This window comes from Pan troglodytes, chromosome 6, assembly GCF_028858775.2.
Source record: "Pan troglodytes isolate AG18354 chromosome 6, NHGRI_mPanTro3-v2.0_pri, whole genome shotgun sequence".
Classification (NCBI taxonomy): Eukaryota; Metazoa; Chordata; class Mammalia; order Primates; family Hominidae; genus Pan; species Pan troglodytes.
In genome coordinates, this window is record NC_072404.2 from 97,352,896 (window position 1) to 97,375,349 (window position 22,454).

Here is a 22,454-nt window from a genome sequence, read left to right on the forward strand (position 1 = left end):
TTTTTGATACAGTAGAAAATCTAGGGCTTACATTTGGGGTTTTGATAAGGAGTCAACTTTAGAAAGATCGGGGGATATGATGTATGGCAGAGGTGGAAATGAAGAGTAAGGTGTGGCTCCAAGAACTACCATAAAAAAAGAAAACAGATTTAGTTGGGGCTGGGTATTAGTTGAGAAGAGTTATAGTTGAATGGTTCATGAGGCTGAGAGGTACCCAGGTAGTTCTTAATTTTTGAAGTTTTATGAGGATTACAATGTGTTAGCAACAGAAGTACAAGATTCTCCCATACCTACTTCTTTAGGAGGATAGACTTTAAAACAGAAGAATTATCCTTTCTTTCCAAAAAGTCTTATTATTATTAATCAGACTCTCTCCTTTCACCTAATCTCATAGTTTACTGTGTGTGAAATCCCAGGGATGGTTGAGGTCACCTGTGGCCCCACAGAATCCTAAGATGTCCGTTCTGGGATGCGCTGGTTCTCAGGGAGCAGCAGCACTGTTGGCCTCACATACTATGTGCAGTTGCTTATGTGGCTTTTAATCTCTAAAATAATGTTTGTCACGTTTCTCATTTTAGTGATTATACATATTGATTTTAGAGGTTTGGATACTGTAGAAACATAAACACAAAAAATTCCAATAATTTGGAGTCCTACTGTTTGGATATAGCTACTGTTCATATTTGGTGAGTCGAATGGAACACACAGTTTTGCTTCCTCCTTTCTTTTCAGTTAATTCACATGATTATTCAGTATGCAAATATTAGTGCTATGGGAAACACTATATTTTTTAGTTTAGAGTCCCTTGTGGTTTTCTCTGGGAGTTCCTAGGATAGCATAGGAAATAGTGAATTTTTTTTTTCTAACACAAGAACATTTTGATAGGTGATATTGGCAGTAGATGTGCAGAGGTTTAATTTTGCTTTTAGGAAGATGTGGAAACCTTGATGAAATTATGTCTGGTAAATTATAAAGGAAATACTATTTTTAAAGTATATCTTTGTGATAAGCGAAAAAGGATTTTTCTGGAGGTTTAGATATCTTCTTTCTAAATAGATCATATTCACCATATTATTTTATTCTTGAATTGAGCATATTTTACTTATTTTCTTTCCAAATGTACAAAACTTTATTTTAAAGGAGCTAGTCACTTAAAATCAGATAAGATGAATGAAGTGTAGTCATCTTAGAAATGAAATGCTTAACCACTTGAGGTAAACTAGAAAAGTAGGGCACTTGTCCTCTTTGATTGGGTGGTAATTTACTTCACATTGCTGAATGCTTGGCTTCTAAGAAGGTGTAAATTTTACTTTAATATGTTTTCACTTATTTTCCATGTTGAATTATTTTCTTATGATATTGTAAGTGTTTTGAAATAATCATAAGAAAGACTAATTGTCTGATTAGTATGGCTGAGTAATAAATAACCTTTTTTCTTTTTGATATTGTAGTTGACTCATGTTGACCAAGCAAGCTTCCAGGTTGATGCCTTTGGAACGTCATTCATTCTCGATGTCGTGCTAAATCAGTAAGTGTTGAGTTGCACTTGCTTTTGTCAGATACACATTGAATCCACTTTATTTTCCACTTGTAAAGTTTTTTCTTACTATATTTTACTTTGTCTTCCTATACCGGTTAAATACTACATTTGAAACTATACTTATTTACTGTAGGTTATAAAGTCTGGCAGATAACAAGAAATATATATTCATTTGAAATTGAGCACCTATAATAGAGTTAAGAATGTGAAATGAAAGGCAAGAGTTACCCCAATATTTTTTGTAAGAATATCTGTAACTTAAGTTTCCTATGAATGACAGTAAATTATGAAAATAATACTTTGGGTATTGAAGTATCTTCCTTCTTGAGAACAGCAGGAAAGAGAAGGTTGCACTTTTTGATTAATGATTCAGAGGACTGGCTGCATGATATGTGATGTTAAATAGTACCTGGTGTTCATTAGATGCTTTGATGTGGTGGTGGATTTCTGTGAGGTTTCTGGTACTGGGATTATCCTGTGAATACAATATAATTTTAGAAATAGTTGTCTATCTAGAATTTTAGGTTTGGAAGGTGCTTTTGATTTGTTGCTGGATTTAATCTCTTGCATTTGGTCTAAGTGTAGTGTTTAATAAATCTGGTTAGTTACTGTTCACTTTTTTAAAAAAGGGTTTCTATCCTACTTCTGATCATGGGCAAGTGGGCAGAGACCAGGGTTCTGCCAGGCCTATGCTTCTGAGCTGGGCAGAATTGGGCTATAGTTTTCTGGAAGCATTTCTACAACAGGAAGAAAGTCTGAGGCCAGAAATTCAGACAAATAGACTAAGAGTGAGAATTAGAGCCTGAGTTGTCTGCAGTGGGGAACCAGCTAGATGGAATTTAATTTAAAAAGGCATGTAAGAGGCAAGACTTAGGACCATGTTATCTGGATAGGTAGCCATTAGCCACTTGTGGCTGTTTAAATTTAAATTAATTAATTCAAATAAAATTAAAAATTCTGTTCTTCAGTTGCATTAGCCACATTTTAAATGCTCAATAACCCTCTCTGCCTTCACTCCCTCATCTACTTAATACCTAGTCTCCTTCTCTGTTTCATTTTAAAAATAATACTTATCACCATTTAATATATAGGTGAATTCTTACAACATTGCCATTTTTATAGGTCAAAAAAGTTTGACTACCATTATTGATGTATGGCCATCTAATATTTGATATTTTGATTATTTATTTGGTCTATAGTCTTTTTCCTACCCCTGCAATGTAAGCTCTTTGAGGGCAGAGATTTTCTTTGCTTCACTGATGTATCCTTAATATAGGGGTTAAACTCCAGGCTGGGAGTCATATTGACTCAGAAACCAGAGGATAGGATTAGCCAGGAGACAGAGGTAAGAAGACTAGGAGAGGAAGAGTGAAACAGCAAAAAAGAAGATAAATGTTTGAGACTAGCTTCTGAAAGCTGCATGTAGATACTAGGTGTGATTTGGAAAGTCAGGTTCTTAGGTCTCTATTTTAATAACTCCCTTCCATCCCTCTTTGAAATCATTGTCCCTGTTGGTAATCTGTGTTTTCTGCTTCCTGACGTCTGTAATTCCTTGACTTTTAATACTCAAACAAAGAATGGATGTTTATTCATGTCCATTCTGGCCAAACTGCCTCACTTACTTTGGAGACATCTGAGTCCAAAGACTTTCTTTTCCTGAAGGAGACACACATATGGTCATACTTATCAAAGCGTGAAGTTTTGAATACTGGGGTTGAAGCAGAATTTCTTCTGAGATATTGGCAGAAACCTCTATTGGGCATTTTTCTTTCTATTTCAATGCAAATTTGCAACTACAAGACATATAAAAGATTAAATAAGAGCATAAATGGAGGTAGCCTGGGCTGAGAAACATGCACTGTGCTCTTTTTTTTTTTTTTTTTGCCTGGGATCGATGTTAAACATAGGTGGCAGGTAGCTGTTATCTTTATACTATAAAAATCATGATGTGATACAAAAATGTTTATCTTATTTTTAATGTAGAATTTTTTTTTTTGTGGTTTCAGTTCGTGTATTGTCCTAAGTTGGTTAAGGAGCAGGAACGTGAAGAACAATATGTTCTTTAAACTTTTTTTTCTTATGAAGCAATTCTGGGGCTGTGGAACATATAGAAAATTTTTTTAACTGGAGGAAAATTAAATAAGTCCGTGTAGCTAGCTTCTGGTTGCAGAATGGATCCAATAATACATATTTTTTGATTGGAATGGATGGAAAAGTATCATTACATAATGTTTCTTCTTAATGTTCAGTAAATAAAATTATCTATAAGTAGATTATATCTATAAGTAGAGTTTAACCTTTGAGCAGTAACTTCCACAGGAGGCTGATAAAAATATGGAAAGGTTAAAAATGAAAAGCACAGCCAGTTTCTCTTTTGTCAAAATTATCAAGAAAAGGGTGGGGAGCAGTTTTTCTTCATGGGGTCGTAGTTGTGAAATTTCACTCTTTAGGACAGATGTATTAACAAAACGAAACATATGGCCTGGTCTGGCCACACTAGTCCTAGGCTGCATTGGACCTTTCCAGAGGTCAGCAATGAGTCTTATATTTTATTGTGAAACATTCTTCGGAAAGAAGAAAGCTCAATAAAGACATGTAACTCTATTATCTGAGTGATTCAGTCCAATTTTTTTTTCTTGTACATCTCCTGTTCTTGAAGAAGTGGATAATTAAACTGCTCCAAACAATGCAAGATGTTGAAAAATGTTTCCTTTCAGCAGAATTCTTTGATCCTTTACAACAGAGGACCTGACAAAAACCACACATAGTCCCCCAACAAAGAAACAAGCACTGTCTGTGGACTGTGGTTGGTTGTTTATGATGTGAAATATATAACAATTAGGAAAAATATCTTTTATAGCCTGCTTTTTTTGGAAGGGATTCTGTTGTGCAGCTCTCAGATCCTGGATGATCCAGTGCCTAAATTTTGAGTGTATTTTACAGATTCTCAGCTTCTTGTCTTCTTATTTCAATAACAACGAAATGGTTTTTCTCACTGTATGATCCTTATAGCAGTCTTCTTTTCCTACAGTTTTACAGTAAGTGGTGTGAGGACAACTAGGAACTGAAGCATGACAGATGTCAGCAGATGGGGTTGCCCATGAAGAATGGGAGGTGGTGTGGGGATAGGGGAGAGGGAGAGAGAGAGAAGCAGAAGCAGGGTTAGACAAGGAACACCCAAATTCTGTTCAAAAGAGAACATTCAGTCTTGCCTTCTCTCATTTAGATAAAGCATTTCCAATTAGTTACCCCTTGCTTGCTTTATACTGGGGCTCTTGAATTTGTAGGGAAAGTAAAAATCACCATGGATAAAAGACAGGATCTGAATTCAATTGGAATTGAAAGTTAGCTCTGGAAGAGTCTCATTATGCTATATTTACAGTGTGGCTGATGATGATGATAAAAATAAATGATGAGGATAACATTATAATTAAATGATGATGTTATGTGATAATAGTGAATAACAATAGATATCTCACTGTTATTAATAAATCTGTAACTGAATGCCTTGCTGTTCAACTAAATTCATTATGGTGAATATTTGTTCCCATGTACATTTAATACAAAGTTATTGTGTATAAGACAAATCTGTGTTTGGAGTAGTTTGGAATCCTTATGTTTATTTCATATATATATATATACACACACACACACACACACACATACACACACACATGCACACACACCCCATATATAGGAATATACATATACATATAAACATATATACATATAGGTATACATATGCGTGCACACACACACACACACATACACAAGTTTTCTAAGCCTCTAGTAATGCTAAAGCTTCTCTAGACCCTGAAGACTTAGACTTGAGAAGAAAGGAAACAAAGACTTTACTCTTAGGGAATTTGCATCTAGCCAGAGAAACAAACAATGAACATGTTAAATAAGGTAATTTCAGAGAGTGACAGTGCCATTTATAGAGAGTGTCTGGTGTGAGGATGAAAATAGCACATTCGAGAATTGGTTGTCAGGGACAGGCCATCTCTAAGGAGGTGACATTTGAAAGTAAGGGGCCCCCATGCAGAGGGAACAGCAAGGGTCTGGGCCCTGAGGCAGGAACAAGCTTAGCATGCTTGAGAGACAGAAATGTGGCTAAGGAGGTTGGCATAGGGATAGCCAAGTTATTAAATGCGGTTGGAAAAGTAGAAGGAACCAAAATATCTAGGGCCTTGTAGGCAACAGAAAGACTTTGGGTGAAAGTCTAAACAGAGGTTATTGATTTTTCCCCACACTATTTGTTGCATTATTCACTACTTCCCCTACTGGCTTATGAACATTTATTCATCAGATTCAGTTATTACATATATATATATATATATGTATATATATGTATATATATAGTTTTTTTTTTTTTGAGATGCAGTTTTGCTCTTGTTGCCCAGGCTGGAGTGCAGTGGTGCAATCTTGGCTCACCACAATCTCTGCCTCCTGGGTTCAAGTGATTCTCCTGCCTGAGCCTCCCGAGTAGCTGGAATTACAGTGCACCACCATGCCCGGCTAATTTTGTATTTTTAGTAGAGATGGAGTTTCTCCATGTTGGTCAGGCTGGTCTCGAACTCCTGACCTCAGGTGATCCACCTGCCTCGGCCTCCCAAAGTGCTGGGATTACAAGTATGAGCCACCATGCCTGGCCCAGTTATTACATATTTTAATATTTTTTGAAAACAATCTCTTCTGAAGATCTTTTCATTGATTTTAGGGCTTAGTACCATCATACTATTTATTGTAGCTTTATAATGTGTTTTAATAGCTAGTATGGAAATATGTTCCATTATTAGTTTTCTTTTGCAAAATTTTCTTAGATATTTTTGCCTCTTTTAAAATAGAAATTCAGAATAATTTTGTCATTCTTCCTTTGGAATTTATTGTACTGTCACTAAACTTATATTTTAATTTGGAAAAAATAGACATTTTTACAGTACTGAGTCTTCCCATCCAACATCACAGTGTATTTTTTAAAATGTTAAGCATTCTCTTATATGTCAGTAAAATTCAGTATTTTTGTTTTTATAGGCCCTGAACATATCATGTAGAATATTTTCCTAGGAATTGTATTTGTTTTTGTTGCTACTGTGTGTGTAATATTTTCCCATCATATTTTATAATTATTTATTAGTGTTATACAGGAAAGGCACTGATTTGTGTTGCACCTTATTGAACTTTCTTATTTTTGCTAATGGCTTTTTATTGTTTCTCTTAGGTTTGAATGTAACATTCTAGTTTGACAATAACATGAATGGCAAATAATTAGAGTTTTTCTTTTCAAAATGTTACTTATTACCATTTCCTACCTTAATCCTTTTTCTAGAAGTTTCTGAACTGTATAATTTGGTGATAATAGCATTTTTATCTTTTTTTGTAATAAAAATAACTAATGTTCATTGTTAAGTAAGTAGAGTGTTGATTATTGATTTGTGAGAGCTAGTCTTTATTGTGTTAAAGCAATATCTTTTGTCTTATATTTTAAGTAATAGGTATTAGATTTTATTGAATGTTTTTCTAGTCAGTTAAAGCTTCCAGGACTAGTCAGCTTTCCCATTGGTGACACCAACCCTCCACAACAAGGCCTGTAGATAGGTTTGGATTTTCTTATTTGACCTGTTATTATGATTTATTATATTAATGCGATATAAAATTATTCTCGATGCTGATAATAAACTTGACTTTGTCATGTTGGATAATTCATTGTTTTGTCCCATATGTTGCTGGCTTCTCTGGTTGTGACTATAAAGTAGAATTACAATTCCTATTTTTTATCTTAATTATTATGACACAAGCCCCTGCCGACATTCTTGGTGTAAATTAACTCTATCCCCAAGTGTTTCCTTTAACTATTTCTGAGATTAGTCTCTAGCTTTTAATCTTATAATTACATTCCTGCCACTGATAGATCCCCCTGCAGTGACCTGCAGACAGCTGCTCTGCCGGGCAGTTTCCCTTCACTAGTGATGCCCGCTAACATCTGCCAGAGTGGTTTCTTGAAGAACCCACAAGCCCAAACCTATCTATAGGCCTTGTTGTGGAGGGTTGGTGTCACCAATGGGAAAGCTGACTAGTCCTGAAAGCTTTTTAAGAGAGAAATCTTTGATAAATAATTTTTTGATGTCTATTGATGTATTCAGGTTTTCTACTTGTTTTTGAGGCCAACTTTGAGAAATTATAGTTTTGCAAGGAATTGTCCACACCATGGGGTGTTTTACCTTTATCCATATTTATCTATGTGTGCTTCTCAGAAAATTCTAAAATTTCCCTGTTCCTATTCTTAAATCCTCTTTCCGAATCCTATTTTTATTTTTGGTTATCTTATCAAATATATAAACTTCTAGGGACTTTTTTTTGAGACAGGTTCTTACTCTGTTGCCCAGTCTGGAGTGCAATGGCGTGATCTCGGCTTACTACAGCCTCAACCCCCTGGGCTCAAGCAATCCTCCCATCTCAGCCTCCTGAGTAGCTGGGACTACAGGTCTGCACCACCACGCCCAGCTAATTTTTGTATTTTTAGTGGAAACAGGGTTTCACCATGTTGCACAGGCTGGTCTCGAGCTCAAGTGATCACCTGCCTCAGTCTCCCAAAATGTTGAGATTACAGACATGAGCTGCCACACCTAGCTTAGGAACATATTTGTTGCATACAATGAAAGTCTTTTTTTTTTTTTAAAGAATTTTATTGGCTAGGTGCGGTGGCTCACGCGTGTAATCCCAGCACTTTGGGAGGCTGAGGCGGGCAGATCACGAGATCAGCAGATTGAGACTATCCTGGCTAACATGGTGAAACCCCGTCTCTACTAAAAATACAAAAAATTATCCAGGCATGGTGGCGGGCGCCTGTAGTCCCAGCTACTCGGGAGGCTGAGGCAAGAGAATGGCGTGAACCCAGGAGGCAGAGCTTGCAGTGAGCCGAGATCGTACCACTGCACTCCATCCTGGGCGACAGAGTGAGACTCCATCTCAAAAAAAAAAAAGAATTTATTTTATATTTCATAAAAGTCACCCATTTCAAGTATACAATTCAGTGATTTTCAGTACCTTTACTGAGTGGTGCAGCAATCACCAAAATTCAATTTTTAAATGCTTTTCATTGTTCAACAAGATTGTTTATTGCCATTTACATGTAAACCTCATTCCTGGTCCCAGCCCAATGCAATCACTAATCTACTTTCTGTCTTTATAAATTTGTGTTTTCTGGACATTTCTTGTAAAGGGAATCATACACTATGTATTCTTGTATGTGGCTTCTTGACATGTTTTTGAAGTTCATCTATGCTATATGTGTCAGTTCATTCCTTTTATTACTAAATATTATTGCATTCTATTGATATATCACATTGTGACTATCCATTCACCCGATGGTGGACATTTGGGTTTTTTCTAGTGTTTGGCTATTATAAATAATGTTACTATGAACAATCTGTCTGTGAAGTCTTTGCGTGCCTATATGTTTTCATTTTTCTTGGATAGATACCTAGAAGTGGAATGGTTGGATCATATGGTAGTTTCATGCTTTGAGAAATGCTAAGCTATTTTCCAAAGTAGGCTTTTGATTTTTTTAAATGGTGCTATAACAGCTGTTTTTCTATAAATTCTATTTTGCAGGAGGGATGATGTCAAGTATAAATAGTTACTAAGGCTTCAGGTTTTCAGTTTCATGTCTCCTGCAAGTCTGGAAAGAGTTCCATACTTCTCATGGCTACGATCTTATGTTTTTGATTTATAGTAAAACTCTACCTTTGAAATCTACGTTGAACTTTTGAAACTTTTTAAGGGTTGGGATTCTACTATTGGTAGAATACCTTGAGGAACTTTATATAGACCTTACATTTCTTGTTCTTTAGCTAAAGCATAATTCACTTTTTCTTGTTTGTTCTAAGTTGAGAAGTGGTAAAGTTGTGAATCCCACAACTAGACTTTTGGAAGGCCAGTTATAACTTCTTCTCACAGACACAAAGTCTCTTGTGCTCAGCCCAGGGTGGCCTTGTTGTTAGAGGGGCAGCTTTTGGCTGCAAAGTCCAGAGCAAAGGGGAACTGTATTGGAAGGTGCTGGAAGATCCATGGATGTGTCTGGCAAAGAGCTAGAGAATGATCCAAGGAAGAGACCAGTACTAAAGCTAAGACCTAGGAAATTGTTTCTGAAGGGGTATTTGGAAGGAATCCTAGAGGCAACAGGACCCCAGGGACTAGAGACTTACAGGATTCAAAAGGCCAAACTCATGGGTGAGGAGGATACTGTGCTAGGCTTGAGTTAGCTCTATTATAAGGATGGATCCGAGCTTACTAGAGTAGCATCAGGCTCCTGTAACACCTTCATGTTACTGGTTTATTTAAGCTTTCTGCTTTCTTGTTTGTTTTTAAAAAGTACAGCCTTAGCACAGACACATTATCTTTCATATGATTGTTTAATATGACTTTTAGATATTTTTAGTATTACCTGTTTTTTTAATAGGGGAATCTGGAGATTTTAGCGTACTTATGAGCCTGTTATTTAAATTGTAAATAAAATAATTGCAGAATTATTTAATATAACTTAGACAATTTGTGTTTTTTAGTTTTTCAAGGAAAATACCACATACATACTATTTTTATATTTGAAATGATTGCTGTATATTTTTGTGCAACAGATTTATCAGGCGAGTGAAAAATGTAATTTGCTAGATATAGTCAACACTTCCAATGTGCAACAATGAAATCTTTAATGTAATTAAATGTTTTTGCATAAATCCCTAGAAGTTCTTTTGAGATTTTTACAGTGATTAGATGTGTTAAAGATTAAATCATCAGAGCTCACTGCTATTTTTCTCCCAGGTGTCAAATTACTATTATTATTTTAATTATTTTTTTTGGACAGTCTCACTCTGTTGGCCAGGCTGGAGTGCAGTGGCACAATCTCAGCACACTGCAACCTCCGTCTCCCGGGCTCAAGCAATTCTCCTGCCTCAGCCTCCCAAGTAGCTGGGATTACAGGTGTGTGCCACCATGCCTGGCTAATTTTTGTATTTTTAATAGAGACAGAGTTTCACCATGTTGGCCAGGCTGGTCTCGAACTCCTGACCTCAGGTAATCTGCCTGCCTCTGCCTCCCAAAGTGCTGGGATTACAGGTGTGAGCCACCACGCCTGGCCCCAGGTGTCAAATCATTGAACTTTGTTAAATTATCTAGCAGTGATAGTGGTACAGCCCAACCACAGGGAACTTTGCCAGGTTTGACACATTGGGTTCCCAGACATATTTAATGTAATTTGTTTATGATATGGCTGTTAAACTATTGGATGAACAAAATCTTTGCAAGATAAAAGATTTCATTTGAATAATTGGAAACTTGTTCTCTAATAGTCATATTTGTTTTACAGTAAGGACTATGTTTTAGAGTGAGGTATAAGGTGCGTGCTTACTCCTGGTGATACCATCTGCACAGAGCTGGCTTAATTACTTTGTCTCTGAAATATTTATCTCAGTATGTCTGTATATCAATCTGTTACTTCACACTCTGAATATATGTGTATTTTCCTGTGTTTCACCTGTTGGCATATCTTCTTAGCTAATGAGTGTGTGGCAGATTGTACTGTATACCCTTGTCCTGTGAGTGTTAACTATAACCATTCTCAGACAGGGACTGTAGCTACCTTATTCTCAGTTGACTCCTTTATTATTTTGTCTATAATAAAATTAAACAGTTTTGACCTATAATGGTGCAGAAGTGATAATACCAGATATACTGCAAAGAAACAAAGAAAGATTAACAGTGACTATTTAAATGAAAATTTTAGAGAAGCTGAAGTCTCTTCTTGGAAACTGGTAGAGTATAGAAATTTAGCTTGAACTTTCTTTGAGGAAATGGTCCGGAAAGCACTGGATAAGAATCTACAAGCAGCAAGGCATAGCATCATGGTTTGATGTTATGAAGGATGTCATACACATTATTGCAGAATGGCATCTTGGTCACTGTTATATGAATGGTACCTGGGAGGAACTATAGCTAGGTACTAATATAACACTATGGGATTTTGCCAGAGAAAGGCACTGTGATGCACCTCTGTGAGGACTGTGCTGTAACAACCACATGTGGGTTTCATTCATTTAGCACACCCCTTTGCCAGAGCACATACTTGGCCCTCAGGGATAAAAAATCAGAAACTTGTCTTATAGTAGGATATATATTAAGTTAGTGTTTTATCAGAAGGTATTTCCATATTAATTGGATATTTTAAAGCAAGTCATATTTGCGTATTTTATTTTAAGAAAATCTTATGACTTACTGACTTACTGATAATTCTTCCTAACTTCAGTGTTATCCAATTCAAAATTATTGGAGAGATGGGGCCTGTAGAGGCCTTAAGATTATTTTTTGTGCTGCCTTTGCCCTTTTTACTTTCTTTGGTTCTCAGGGGTTCAGGTGTGCTTTTTAGCAATGATAGAAGTAGCGAGTAGGCCTCTTAAATTCACAAACACACATATCCCTAACCCTCTCTAGTAGACATGGTAAAATAACTCTGTTACAGGCAACTTCCCTTTAGTCTTAGTCTGGAGAAGTAGCTTTTTCACTGTATTCTTTTAAAAGAGAAATTGTAGTTGCAGGAAGAAAAATGGAAGATTTTCCCTAAAAAATTGGTTTATTGTGCTTTCTCTGTTAATGTCCCCAGGCAAGAATTAGCAAATGAATGATTAATTCTACTGTTTGTGTATGCTTTGTTTCCAGAGTCAAAAGTTAAAATAGTCAAGCTTTATGCCTTAATCAGAGATGTTTCCACATGAAAGTTTAGGTTTGGTTTTTGAAGGTGAAATATAACATATAGGATATTTGAATGACCTTATGCCATCACGCTATCATTTATGAATGGGTTCTTTAATTAAAACATTATTTCTTAGATATAAACAAGCTATGGTAAGTTTCCAGGTACATAGAATAGAAACAGATGGAAAGTTTAAAGAGTTGATTTTTATCCTTACTCATTTTTGTCAAGTGATTATTTTTATTCATATTTAGTATTTTTTAGGTATTTAAATTTTTCAGGCTATATTATTGTATATTATTTATTTATTTATTTAGAGATGGGGTCTTGCTATGTTGTTCAGGCTGGAATGCAGTGGCTATTCACAGGCATGATTATAGCGCACTACAGCCTTGAACTCCTGTGCTCAAGTGATTCTCCCCTGTATAGTATTCATACTCATGCTATAGCCTGGTTAGTAGAAAACTAATTATATTTGTTTTTCTTTGCTACTATTATTAACACTGTTGTCAGAGATATGTAGTTTAAAAAGTGAATTCTTGACTGGGCATGGTGGCTCACGCCTATAATCCCAGCACTTTGGGAGGCCAAAGCGGCCAGATCGCTTGAGGCCAGGAGTTTGAGACCTGCCTGGCCAACATGGTGAAACCTCGTCTCTGCTAAAATCACCAAAATTTTCCAGGGGTGGTGGCACACACCCGTAATCCCAGCTACTCAAGAGGTTGAGGCAGGAGAATCGCTTGAACCTGGGAGGTGGAGTTTGCAGTGAGCAGAGATCACACCACTGCACTCCATCCAGCCTGGGTGACAGAGTGAGACTCCATCTCAAAGAAAAAAAAAAAAAAAAAGAATTATTTATATTCCAATTCAATGTATTATTGCTGATTGTTACTTGAGTAACTTGAAGCTTCAAAGTATCAGAAGAGAATTTGTTTCATACTACTTGCTTATTTGTTGATTTATTTACTCATTCATTCATTCACTCATCTATCCATCCATCAAGTGTATATAGAGTACACTTGATGTACTCTATATACAGGTTTTGGGGTGATAGATACAAAAAGATAAAGACCCTATCTTCAAGGACATGACAACATGGTCTGAGTAGAAAAGCAAACAGTGATACAGTGTGTAAAGGAGCATAAAAGAGGTATGGCCAGTGGCACTGGGAGTGCAATGGAGCTTTATTGAACAGAAGTATACTATCTGCTGGAGATAATTGTAGATCATTTTTCTACAGACACTAACCTTTGCTCATTTTATGTTTTTACATTGTAACTGATGAAAAATCATTTATTTTAAATACTTTTAAAATATTGAAGTCTAACATACATACCAAATAAGTAACATACATGAACATTTTTAAATAATTATTAGGAGAACCAGAATAATTATTAAGATAACTCTACCCTGGTATAGAACATTACCAGTATCCCGCAATCCTCCAATGTACACTTTCCCTCCCCACTATTGGAAACAATCACCCTGACTTCTGTGATAATCAGTTCAGTGATTTTTCATTATAGTTTTATCACTTATATATCTATCCCTAAACAAAAGGTACATTTATTTCTCCCCTTTTCTTCTTTTTTTTTTTGAGACAGAGTCTTGCTCTGTAGCCCAGGCTGGAGGGCAGTGGTGCCATCTCAGCTCACTGCAACCTCTGCCTCCCAGGTTCAATTGATTCTCACGCCTCAGTCTCCCGAGTAGCTGGGATTACAGGCGCCTGCCACCACATCCAACTAATTTTTTTGTATTTTTAGTAGAGACGGAGTTTTGCCATGTTGTCAGGCTGGTCTCAAAATCCTGACCTCAAGTGATCCATTTGCCTTGGCCTCCCAAAGTGCTGGGATTACAGACGTGAGCCACCGCGCCCAGCCTTTCTCCCTCTTTTAAAATAATTGAATGTAGAATGGACTTGTGGATTTTTATTTATGTGATATTCACACTCAATTTCAATCATTTTTCTTTGTGATATTCAAATCTTTCTAAAGTTGGTTTATAGAAGCCCTTTTGATTTCTGTGTTTTTTTGACATGACCCTATTAATCTTTAAGTGCTTCTTTGTATTCTGGGACAGGAAGAGAGCCTTTTGCTTTCTGGAACAATCAGATTGACTTTTTATTATATCTTAGAATTGATTTCTAATTTTTTATGGTGACTAGTTTATAGACTAATCTTTGTCTTCATTTCCCTATTTCAGTTGTTTATTATCATCTTAACTTATTATATTAAAAAATGCCAAAGACTGACAGCTATCACTAGCCTTATTTTTAATCAAGTATTGAACCAACACACAAATCAGTGACAAGCATTTCAATTCTTTGACTTTTGGGAGGATTGCTTTGCACATATTAATTAAATTGAGTGAAATATAAGATCTCAGAAATAGCTATTTTTAGAATGCCATGGTAGTTAACCATAGTAAGTTTGAGGTGATAATCAGAATTTTAAAGAAACATTAGAATTCTAAAGGGGTAAGTTCTTACTCTTCCCAAGATTGAAACACTCTTAAAACTCACTAGTGAAATACTTAATCTGTTTTTCTCTCACAACTGAAAGACATTTGATCAGAGATAAGTGAACCTTAATCAGATTCAGCTTAGATCAGAGAAATGATCTCTGTGTTCAAGCCACTCTTGACCATGTAGAGGAAACAAATATTTATCTGGTGATCTATAGTGCAAGATGGTATCCACCCAGGGAAAGAATGAACAATCTTGCCTGGTTAAAGGGCTTCTGATAAAGCTTCATAGAAAAATTGGTGTTTTTTGTGGGTTTCAAAGCTGTGTAAGATTTTGCTACAGCAGGTTATCTAAAGCAGAGGAAAGAGATGGAACAAGGATATAGCGATATGAAAGTGCTCCCAGAGAATTATATGAAGTTCAGGGGGCTGGGGAGGGCTGGGAGACTAAGATGCTTTGTTTGGTTGGGGCCTAGGGAAGGTGTTGATGACTCCATTAACAAAGGTGTTAATGACTTCACTAACAAAGGGGGACTTCATTTCGTTGGTAATGGAGGACTGTCAAGGTTTTTAAGTGAATGTTAACGTTAGTACGTTTTTCATAAAGATAACTTTGATAGCAGTATGGAAGTTTGATTAGTCATGAAAATAGACACTTGATATGTTTTGAAATATTAAATAAGAAGCCTACTTTGATTAGTGGTTTTGATTATCAAAATAATTCCTGATTTCCATAGGTAGTATTCGTTTTTAGGTCTACTGTAAGTGGAGATATTGCTTACTTATTCATAAATTTTTTTTCTATAGCACATTTTGATAATGCTTTGGACTGAAAGTAACAAAAAAGTCTGACTCAAGTATCTTAAAAGGAGATTCATGATCTCGTATAACTGTAAATCCAAAGGTTGTGCAGCCCCAAGTGTGACTCTAGCCATGCTGCTTTGTCATTCTTGGGTCCAGAAAAGACAAAAAGACCACCTCTTCCTCTGACTCATTGTAGGGAAACGGAACCTTTTCACCAAAACTTCAGAGGTCTCATTGGCTAGAACTGGGTCAAAACTCCTCTTAAACCTTGGTAAAGTAAAAGATACCTCTGTGATTAGTTGATACTAGTCAGGATCACCGCAGAACTGAGGTGAGTTCGCCTTTCCCTGTATCATATAGGAGAAGAGAGGATCACTGACCAAACAAGGAATCTATTGGCTAGTGGCGTATGGGGTGGATATTGGAGAGATAGCTAGAGGGTCTGCCAAAGAGAATTTTGGTAAAGGTAACCTTGAGGACTAAATAGACTTGAGTGCTACTGTGATACTGCTGCTGAGTTCATTCCACAGCCTTGCTGAAAAGAGAACCCTCTAACTACTAAATGTACACCCCTTTACACTTGATCCAACAGGTGCTCCCTTTATCAAAAATAATGAGGCATGTAATAGTAAAACCTGGGAATTTTTATTGAATTTTATTCATTGGTAATCTTTATACATCTTATTATTCAACCCTAATGATATCTGTAATAAATTGCTTTAAATTTTTTTCATTTTAGTAACTTATGCTGTAAATAGAAGAATAATTCAATTAGAGGTATTGAATGTCAGATTGCACAATAATAGCCCTGGGCACACTGTGAAATTCATTTCTTCAGCTGACTTACTCTGGACACCACCTGAACTTATAGCTTCCTTCTGTTGGAAAGTCAGTATGCCTCAGGCCATTCTAAAGGTCCTTCCAGCACCTTACCTGTCATGTGCATTCTCTTCTTCCCTCTGCTGTGCAGTGTGGTCACCCTGATATCTTGGTTCTGTTGATTACCTCTTCTCTGATAAATCAATCCATGAAGATAAATTGGCTGGTTCTATCCCCCTTCTCAGTCCGTGTATGTGACTTTTTAGAGATCTTCTTGCCTCTTTGGGGTAACTCAAAGGATTGACTCCCATAGGTGGTATTTTAGGACAGGGCAGGATTTTGAGCACTGTGATATCTCTTAAACTTCACTGTTGAAAAAGCAATATATACACAGAACTAGCCCTACTCAAAGAGTTATTTGAGCCCATGAATTCATATTTACACTAGACTTCTCAGAGAGATTCCACATATTCAAGCAACAATCATTTAGAGAAAAAACAAAATCAGCTTATTAGTAAATAATAAAATTGTTTATAATCAATAATAATAATCATGAAAGTGTCTGAATTTCCTGATATAAAGAATACACTAAAAATCCCTCTTTTTACAAAAATTATATTGTGGCTTTGTGTTAATTGAAGTCTCTTTCACATTGTGAAAATAGTTACTGTCATTCCTTTTTCTTTTTTTTTTGAGACGGAGTCTCGCTCTGTCGCCCAGGCTGGAGTGCAGTGGTGTGATCTCAGCTCACTGCAAGCTCCGCCTCCTGGTTCACGCCATTCTCCTGCCTCAGCCTCGTGAGTAACTGGGACTACAGGCGCCCGCCACCACGCCTGGCTAATTTTTTATATTTTTTAGTAGACACGGGGTTTCACCATGTTAGCCAGGATGGTCTCGATCTCCTGACCTCGTGATCCGCCCGCCTCGGCCTCCCAAAGTGCTGGGATTACAGGCGTGAGCCACCGCGCCCGGCCTAGTTACTGTCATTCTTTAGCCAAACTTTGACTATGCAGATCTGATAGCCTTGTTGTCACTTGAGTAACCTTTTTCTCCATTACTTTTTCCCTTTCTGGATCTAATTTTGATGTGGGTCTAATTCATATCTCTTCTTTTTAAAGTGTTCTTTTTTTTTTCTGATCCCACCCTGATTCCTCCTGTAGCTTATAGCTCAGATTGTAACAGACAACAAAGCTTAATAGAGGTCACAGAAACTTCCAGTTCTCACTTTGCTGTGTACCTTGCATTTAAAGTGTGTAATCACAGAAACTGCCTAGTTAATCACACAAGTAGGTCTTCTTCAATGCCCATGTGGTGAAATGGCTTTGAAACAGCTTTCTAGCATTGTATTTTTTTTTTTTTGGAGACGGAGTCTTGCTCTGTCGCCCAGGCTGGAGTGCAGTGGCGCGATCTCCGCTCACTGCAAGCTCCGCCTCCCGGGTTCACACCATTCTCCTGCCTCAGCCTCCTAAGTAGCTGGGAATACAGGCGCTTGCCACCGCGCCCGGCTAATTTTTTTTTGTATTTTTAGTAGAGACGGGGTTTCACCGTGGTCTCGATCTCCTGACCTCGTGATCCACTCGCCTCGGCCTCCCAAAGTGCTGGGATTACAGGCTTGAGCCACCGCGTTAACTGGTAACACATAGCTATGGATATGAATACCAAAGGATTTAGAGAAATAACAGATGTTAATCTATCCTTCCCTCTGCAAAAATGATATTGGGAATCTCAGTGCCTGGATGGAGTGGCATAGGATTTTCTTTCATGAACACCGTTGATTGCTGCTGGGCAGTGTCTAGAAGGACTTTCCTTTTGATATCCTTTTCCAAAGCTAACACAGGCCATAAATTAGCCTGCAAACCCAAGGACATCTTACCTTTTTTGACAGGTTATCCCAGCCATGCAAAGTTAGTTTCCACCATGTCTTCCTCATTTAACTGTTTTCCTAGCCTAGCGGTTTCAATCCTGGCTACACATTATAATAACCTGGGGAATTTTAAAAACTACCAATACCTGGGTCCCTTCCTACTCCCATAGACCAAATGGTGCAGTGGTTTTCCAGAGTGGTCCCTGGGACCAGCGGCATCATCGTGGGAAACTTGTTAGAAATGCACATTCAAGGTTCTCACCCAGACCTGCTGAATCAGAATCGCTGATGGATGAGACCTAAAAAACTGTGCTTTTAGAAGCTTTCTGGGTTATTTGGTTCAAATTTGAGAACCACTGATCTAATGTTTTTCTGCATGACATTCACCTGCTATAGTTTTTTCTCACTATCTTGATGTAGTCCAAACCTCAACCCTGCACCGATATGTCACTCATTCCCTTACAGATATTTGAATAGGAATGTTTTTAAATTTCAATAATTAAAAACTGTTCTCACTCATATTCTAATAAAGATAGTATCTTCTGGATAAATCCCATTGAAAACCATGACCAGATGTTTGTTTGTTCTAAACATGTTTGGCCATTATGAATTACATCAAAGAAGATTCCTGCTGAGCCCTCTGTAACTTTCTGTGACCTGAGATATTGCACTCTTGATCTGGAAATTTGTTAATTAGCTACTCAGTCAGTCACTGTAGGTTTATTTTGCAGTAATAGGGACACGGCCGTGGCACCAGGTTATTGGGATTTTAGATCCAGTAGGAGGCACAACTTTCTAGAAGTTTGTAATCATGGGGGCAGGAAAGGCAGCTCAACAGGAAACCTCCGGCAGTAGATTGTGCTGGTTGGCTGGTTAATGTACTGTGTACTTTGTGATGTCTTAGTTCAGGCTGCCATAACAAAAATACCATAAGGACTGGGTAGCTTAAAAACAGAAATGTGTTCCTTACAGATCCAAAGGCTGAGGAGTCCAAGATCAAGGCTGATTCTGTCTTATTGAGGGCCTTCTTCCTAGTTTGCAGATAGCTACCTTCTTGCTGTACCCTCGGATGACAGAGAGAAAAATAGTTTTTCATGTCTCTTCTTATAAGAGCGTGAATTCTAATCTACTCTCATGAGCTAATCACCTCCCAAAGTCCCCAGCTCCTCATATAATCACATTGGAGGTTAGGATTTCCACATCTGAATTTGAGGGGGAGACAAGCATTCAGTTCATAACACTGAAGGGAATATTATTGGGACATGCAGCCTGCCAAAGTGATCAGTGCAAGAGTTCATATAGAAAAAGATTTACCCCATAAATTCTGGGATCACGATACCTTGTATTTGTTTTGCCAATTATAGATATTTGTTAGATGGTATCTATCAACATGAGAGGCAGTGTTACCAAATTGGTTCGCAGCATAGTCTTTGTAGCCAGGGTGCCTGGCTCTATACTATTTACTAACTGTGTGATCTTGGGCAAGTCAGTTAACGGCTCATTGCCTAGATTTATCCACTTGTAAAATAGGAGTGGCAACAGTGCCTGTTTTATTGGGTAGTTGGCAGGTTTAATGAGTTAATGCATATGAAACACCCAAAACAGTGCTTGGCATGTGGAGGTGCTCAGTGTGTTTAGTTATTATTAGCTAACAGAGGCCCTTCCCTTTAAAGGGTTGCCATGAGGTCAACTGTCTTGAAGGAACTGTTTAACTCTGAAAACTTTAGGACTAAAAGGGAGTTAGGCAGTGAGATTACTATTGGAGTTTGTTTGTTCGTTAAAAGCATATCTAATAAGGTTTTACTAAAAGTTTCAAAGCCGTATTCATGTTTATTAACTTGGTAAACCTACTGACCATATTTAAAAAACAGAAATAAATAGTTCTGAATCTCTTCAGTGCACTTTAAAAACCCCCAAAGCTCTGAAAGCAGTAACATTTTGTAAACTTGGAGTGCCTCATTTGGCAATAAAAGCCTCACTTAATACGCATGAACAGTTTTGTATTGCTGCTGTTAACTTTAGCTGCTTAAACCAATACACATTTATTATCTCATAGTTTCCATGGGTCAGAAGTCTGGGTACAGTGAAGCTCAGGTGGATTCTCTGCATAGAGTCTCACAGGCCTAAGTCATCTGGTCTACGCTTCTTTGTAGAGGCTCTGGAGAAGAATCTACTTCCAAGCCTTTTTAGGTTGTTGGCACAATTCAGTTCCTTGAGATTATAGCTGAGGCTCCCACTCCCTTGCTGGCTGTTGGCCCTGGATTGTTGCAGGGGCTGCCTGCATTCCCTGGGTGGTGATCCCCTTCCTCCACTTTCAAAGGCAACAGTGGTCAGTCAGGTCCTTCACAGGCTTTGAATCTCTCAAACCTCCCATTTTGCCTCATCTCTCTTCTGCTCTTATTCCACCATATCTTTCCCACCAAGTCTTCTGCCTTCCTCTTCTGCTTCTAAGGGCTTGTATTAGTCAGGGACAGGACTAATAGGATAGATGTATATATGAAAGAGAGTTTATTAAGGAGTATTGACTCACACAATCATAAGGTGAAGTCCCATAGTAGGCCATCTGCAAGCTGAGGAGCAAGGAAGCCAGTGCCAGTCCCAAAACCTCAAAAGTAGGGAAGCTGACAGTGCAGCCATCAGTCTATGGCTGAAGGCCTGAGAGCCCCTGGCAAACCACTGGTGTATGTCCAAGGGTCCAAAAGCTGAAGAACTTGGAGTTTGATGTTTGAAGGCAGGAAGCATCCAGCACAGGAGGAAGATAGAGGCCGGAAGACTTAGCTAGTCTAGTCCTTTCAGGTTCCACTGCTTGCTTTTATCCTAGGCACACTTGCAGCTGATTAGATGGTGCCCACCCAGATTGAGGGTGGGTCTGCCTCTCCCGGTCCACTGACTCAAATGTTAATATCCTTTGGCAACACCCTTACAGACACACCCAGGAACAACACTTTGCATCCTTCAATCCAATCAAGTTGACACTCGATATTAACCATCACAGGGCTCATGGGATTACATTAGACCCCTTCAGACAATGCAGGAGAATATCCCGATTTATCTATTTATTTTTTTGAGACAGGGTCTTGCTCTATTGCTCAAGGTAGAGTGCAGTGGAACAATCTCAGCTCACTGCAACCTCCGCCTCCAGGGTGCAGGTGATTCTCCTGCCTCAGCCTCCCGAGTAGCTGCGACTACAGGTGCACGCCACAATGCCTGGCTAATTTTTGTGTTTTTAGTAGAGGCCGGGTTTCACTATGTTGGCCAGGCTGGTCTCAAACTCTTGACCTTGTAATCTGCCCACCTTGGCCTCCCAAAGTGCTGGGATTACAGGTGTGAGCCACCACGCCCTGCCGAGAGTCTCCCTATTTTAAAGTCAGCTGGTTAGTACCCCTGATTCCATCTGCAAAGTCTCTTCGTGCAGCACCCAAATTAGTGTTTGATTGAATAGGGAACAGGAATCTTGGGGGACATCTTGAGAATTCTGCCTACCGTAATACATTAGACTATTTATAGTCTTTACTTATCCCACTTAGCATGAACATCATTTGGAACAGAAATATTAATATGTTTGATTAAAAGTTGTTATCCTTCATTCTGCTGGGAGCATTATGTAATATATGATGTGTGCATATCGTTACCTTTCTAAAATTAAATAATTTCTCAACTCCAAAACACATCTGGCCCCAGGGGTTGTTGAAGAGATTGTGGACACATTATAAAAAGTTACTGGTGAAAGATATTTTTGAAAGCATTTATGTTTATATTTTAAAATACTGTGAAGTGGTACATGTGTAGCACCCACTACTTGAGAGAAAGGATGTTAATGTGCTCTCCAGATTTAAATTTAGAGAACTAAAAGGGATATGGGAGACAGACTCATTATTTTAAAGATTCAGAAAAAGGTATCAATATTACAGATAAGAAGGGAAAAAGATGGAAGATAACATTTATGAAACAGTATACTATTCACCTTATACACAATCACACAACATAGCTGTGTGTGGGTGTATGTGTCATTTAATCCTTATGATCTATGTGGGGTGTTATTTTCCCCATTTTACATGTGCTGGAATCAAGAATCAGGGAGACTCATTTGCCAAGGGTCACATGGCTAGTTAGCATGTGGAACTGGAATTTGAACTTTGTTCTGACTTTAAAAATCTGCTTTCTCTATTCATCGAAGAATGGTGGCAGATCTGGGATTTCAACTCTAATCTTCTGTGTCA

The 22,454-nt window shown here is 37.7% G+C and overlaps 1 protein-coding gene across 35 annotated transcripts in view; it reads left to right on the forward strand.

The window, feature by feature from the left end:
* The window catches only part of ADAM22 (ADAM metallopeptidase domain 22), a 269,774-nt gene that overhangs the window by 43,421 nt on the left and 203,899 nt on the right, over positions 1–22,454 (forward strand). For all 35 annotated transcript variants that reach the window (XM_016957687.4, XM_016957691.4, XM_054655918.2 and 32 more), the window contains one exon: positions 1,452–1,528. In XM_016957687.4, the coding sequence (XP_016813176.1) occupies positions 1,452–1,528 (77 nt within the window). The remainder of the gene's footprint in view (positions 1–1,451; positions 1,529–22,454) is intronic.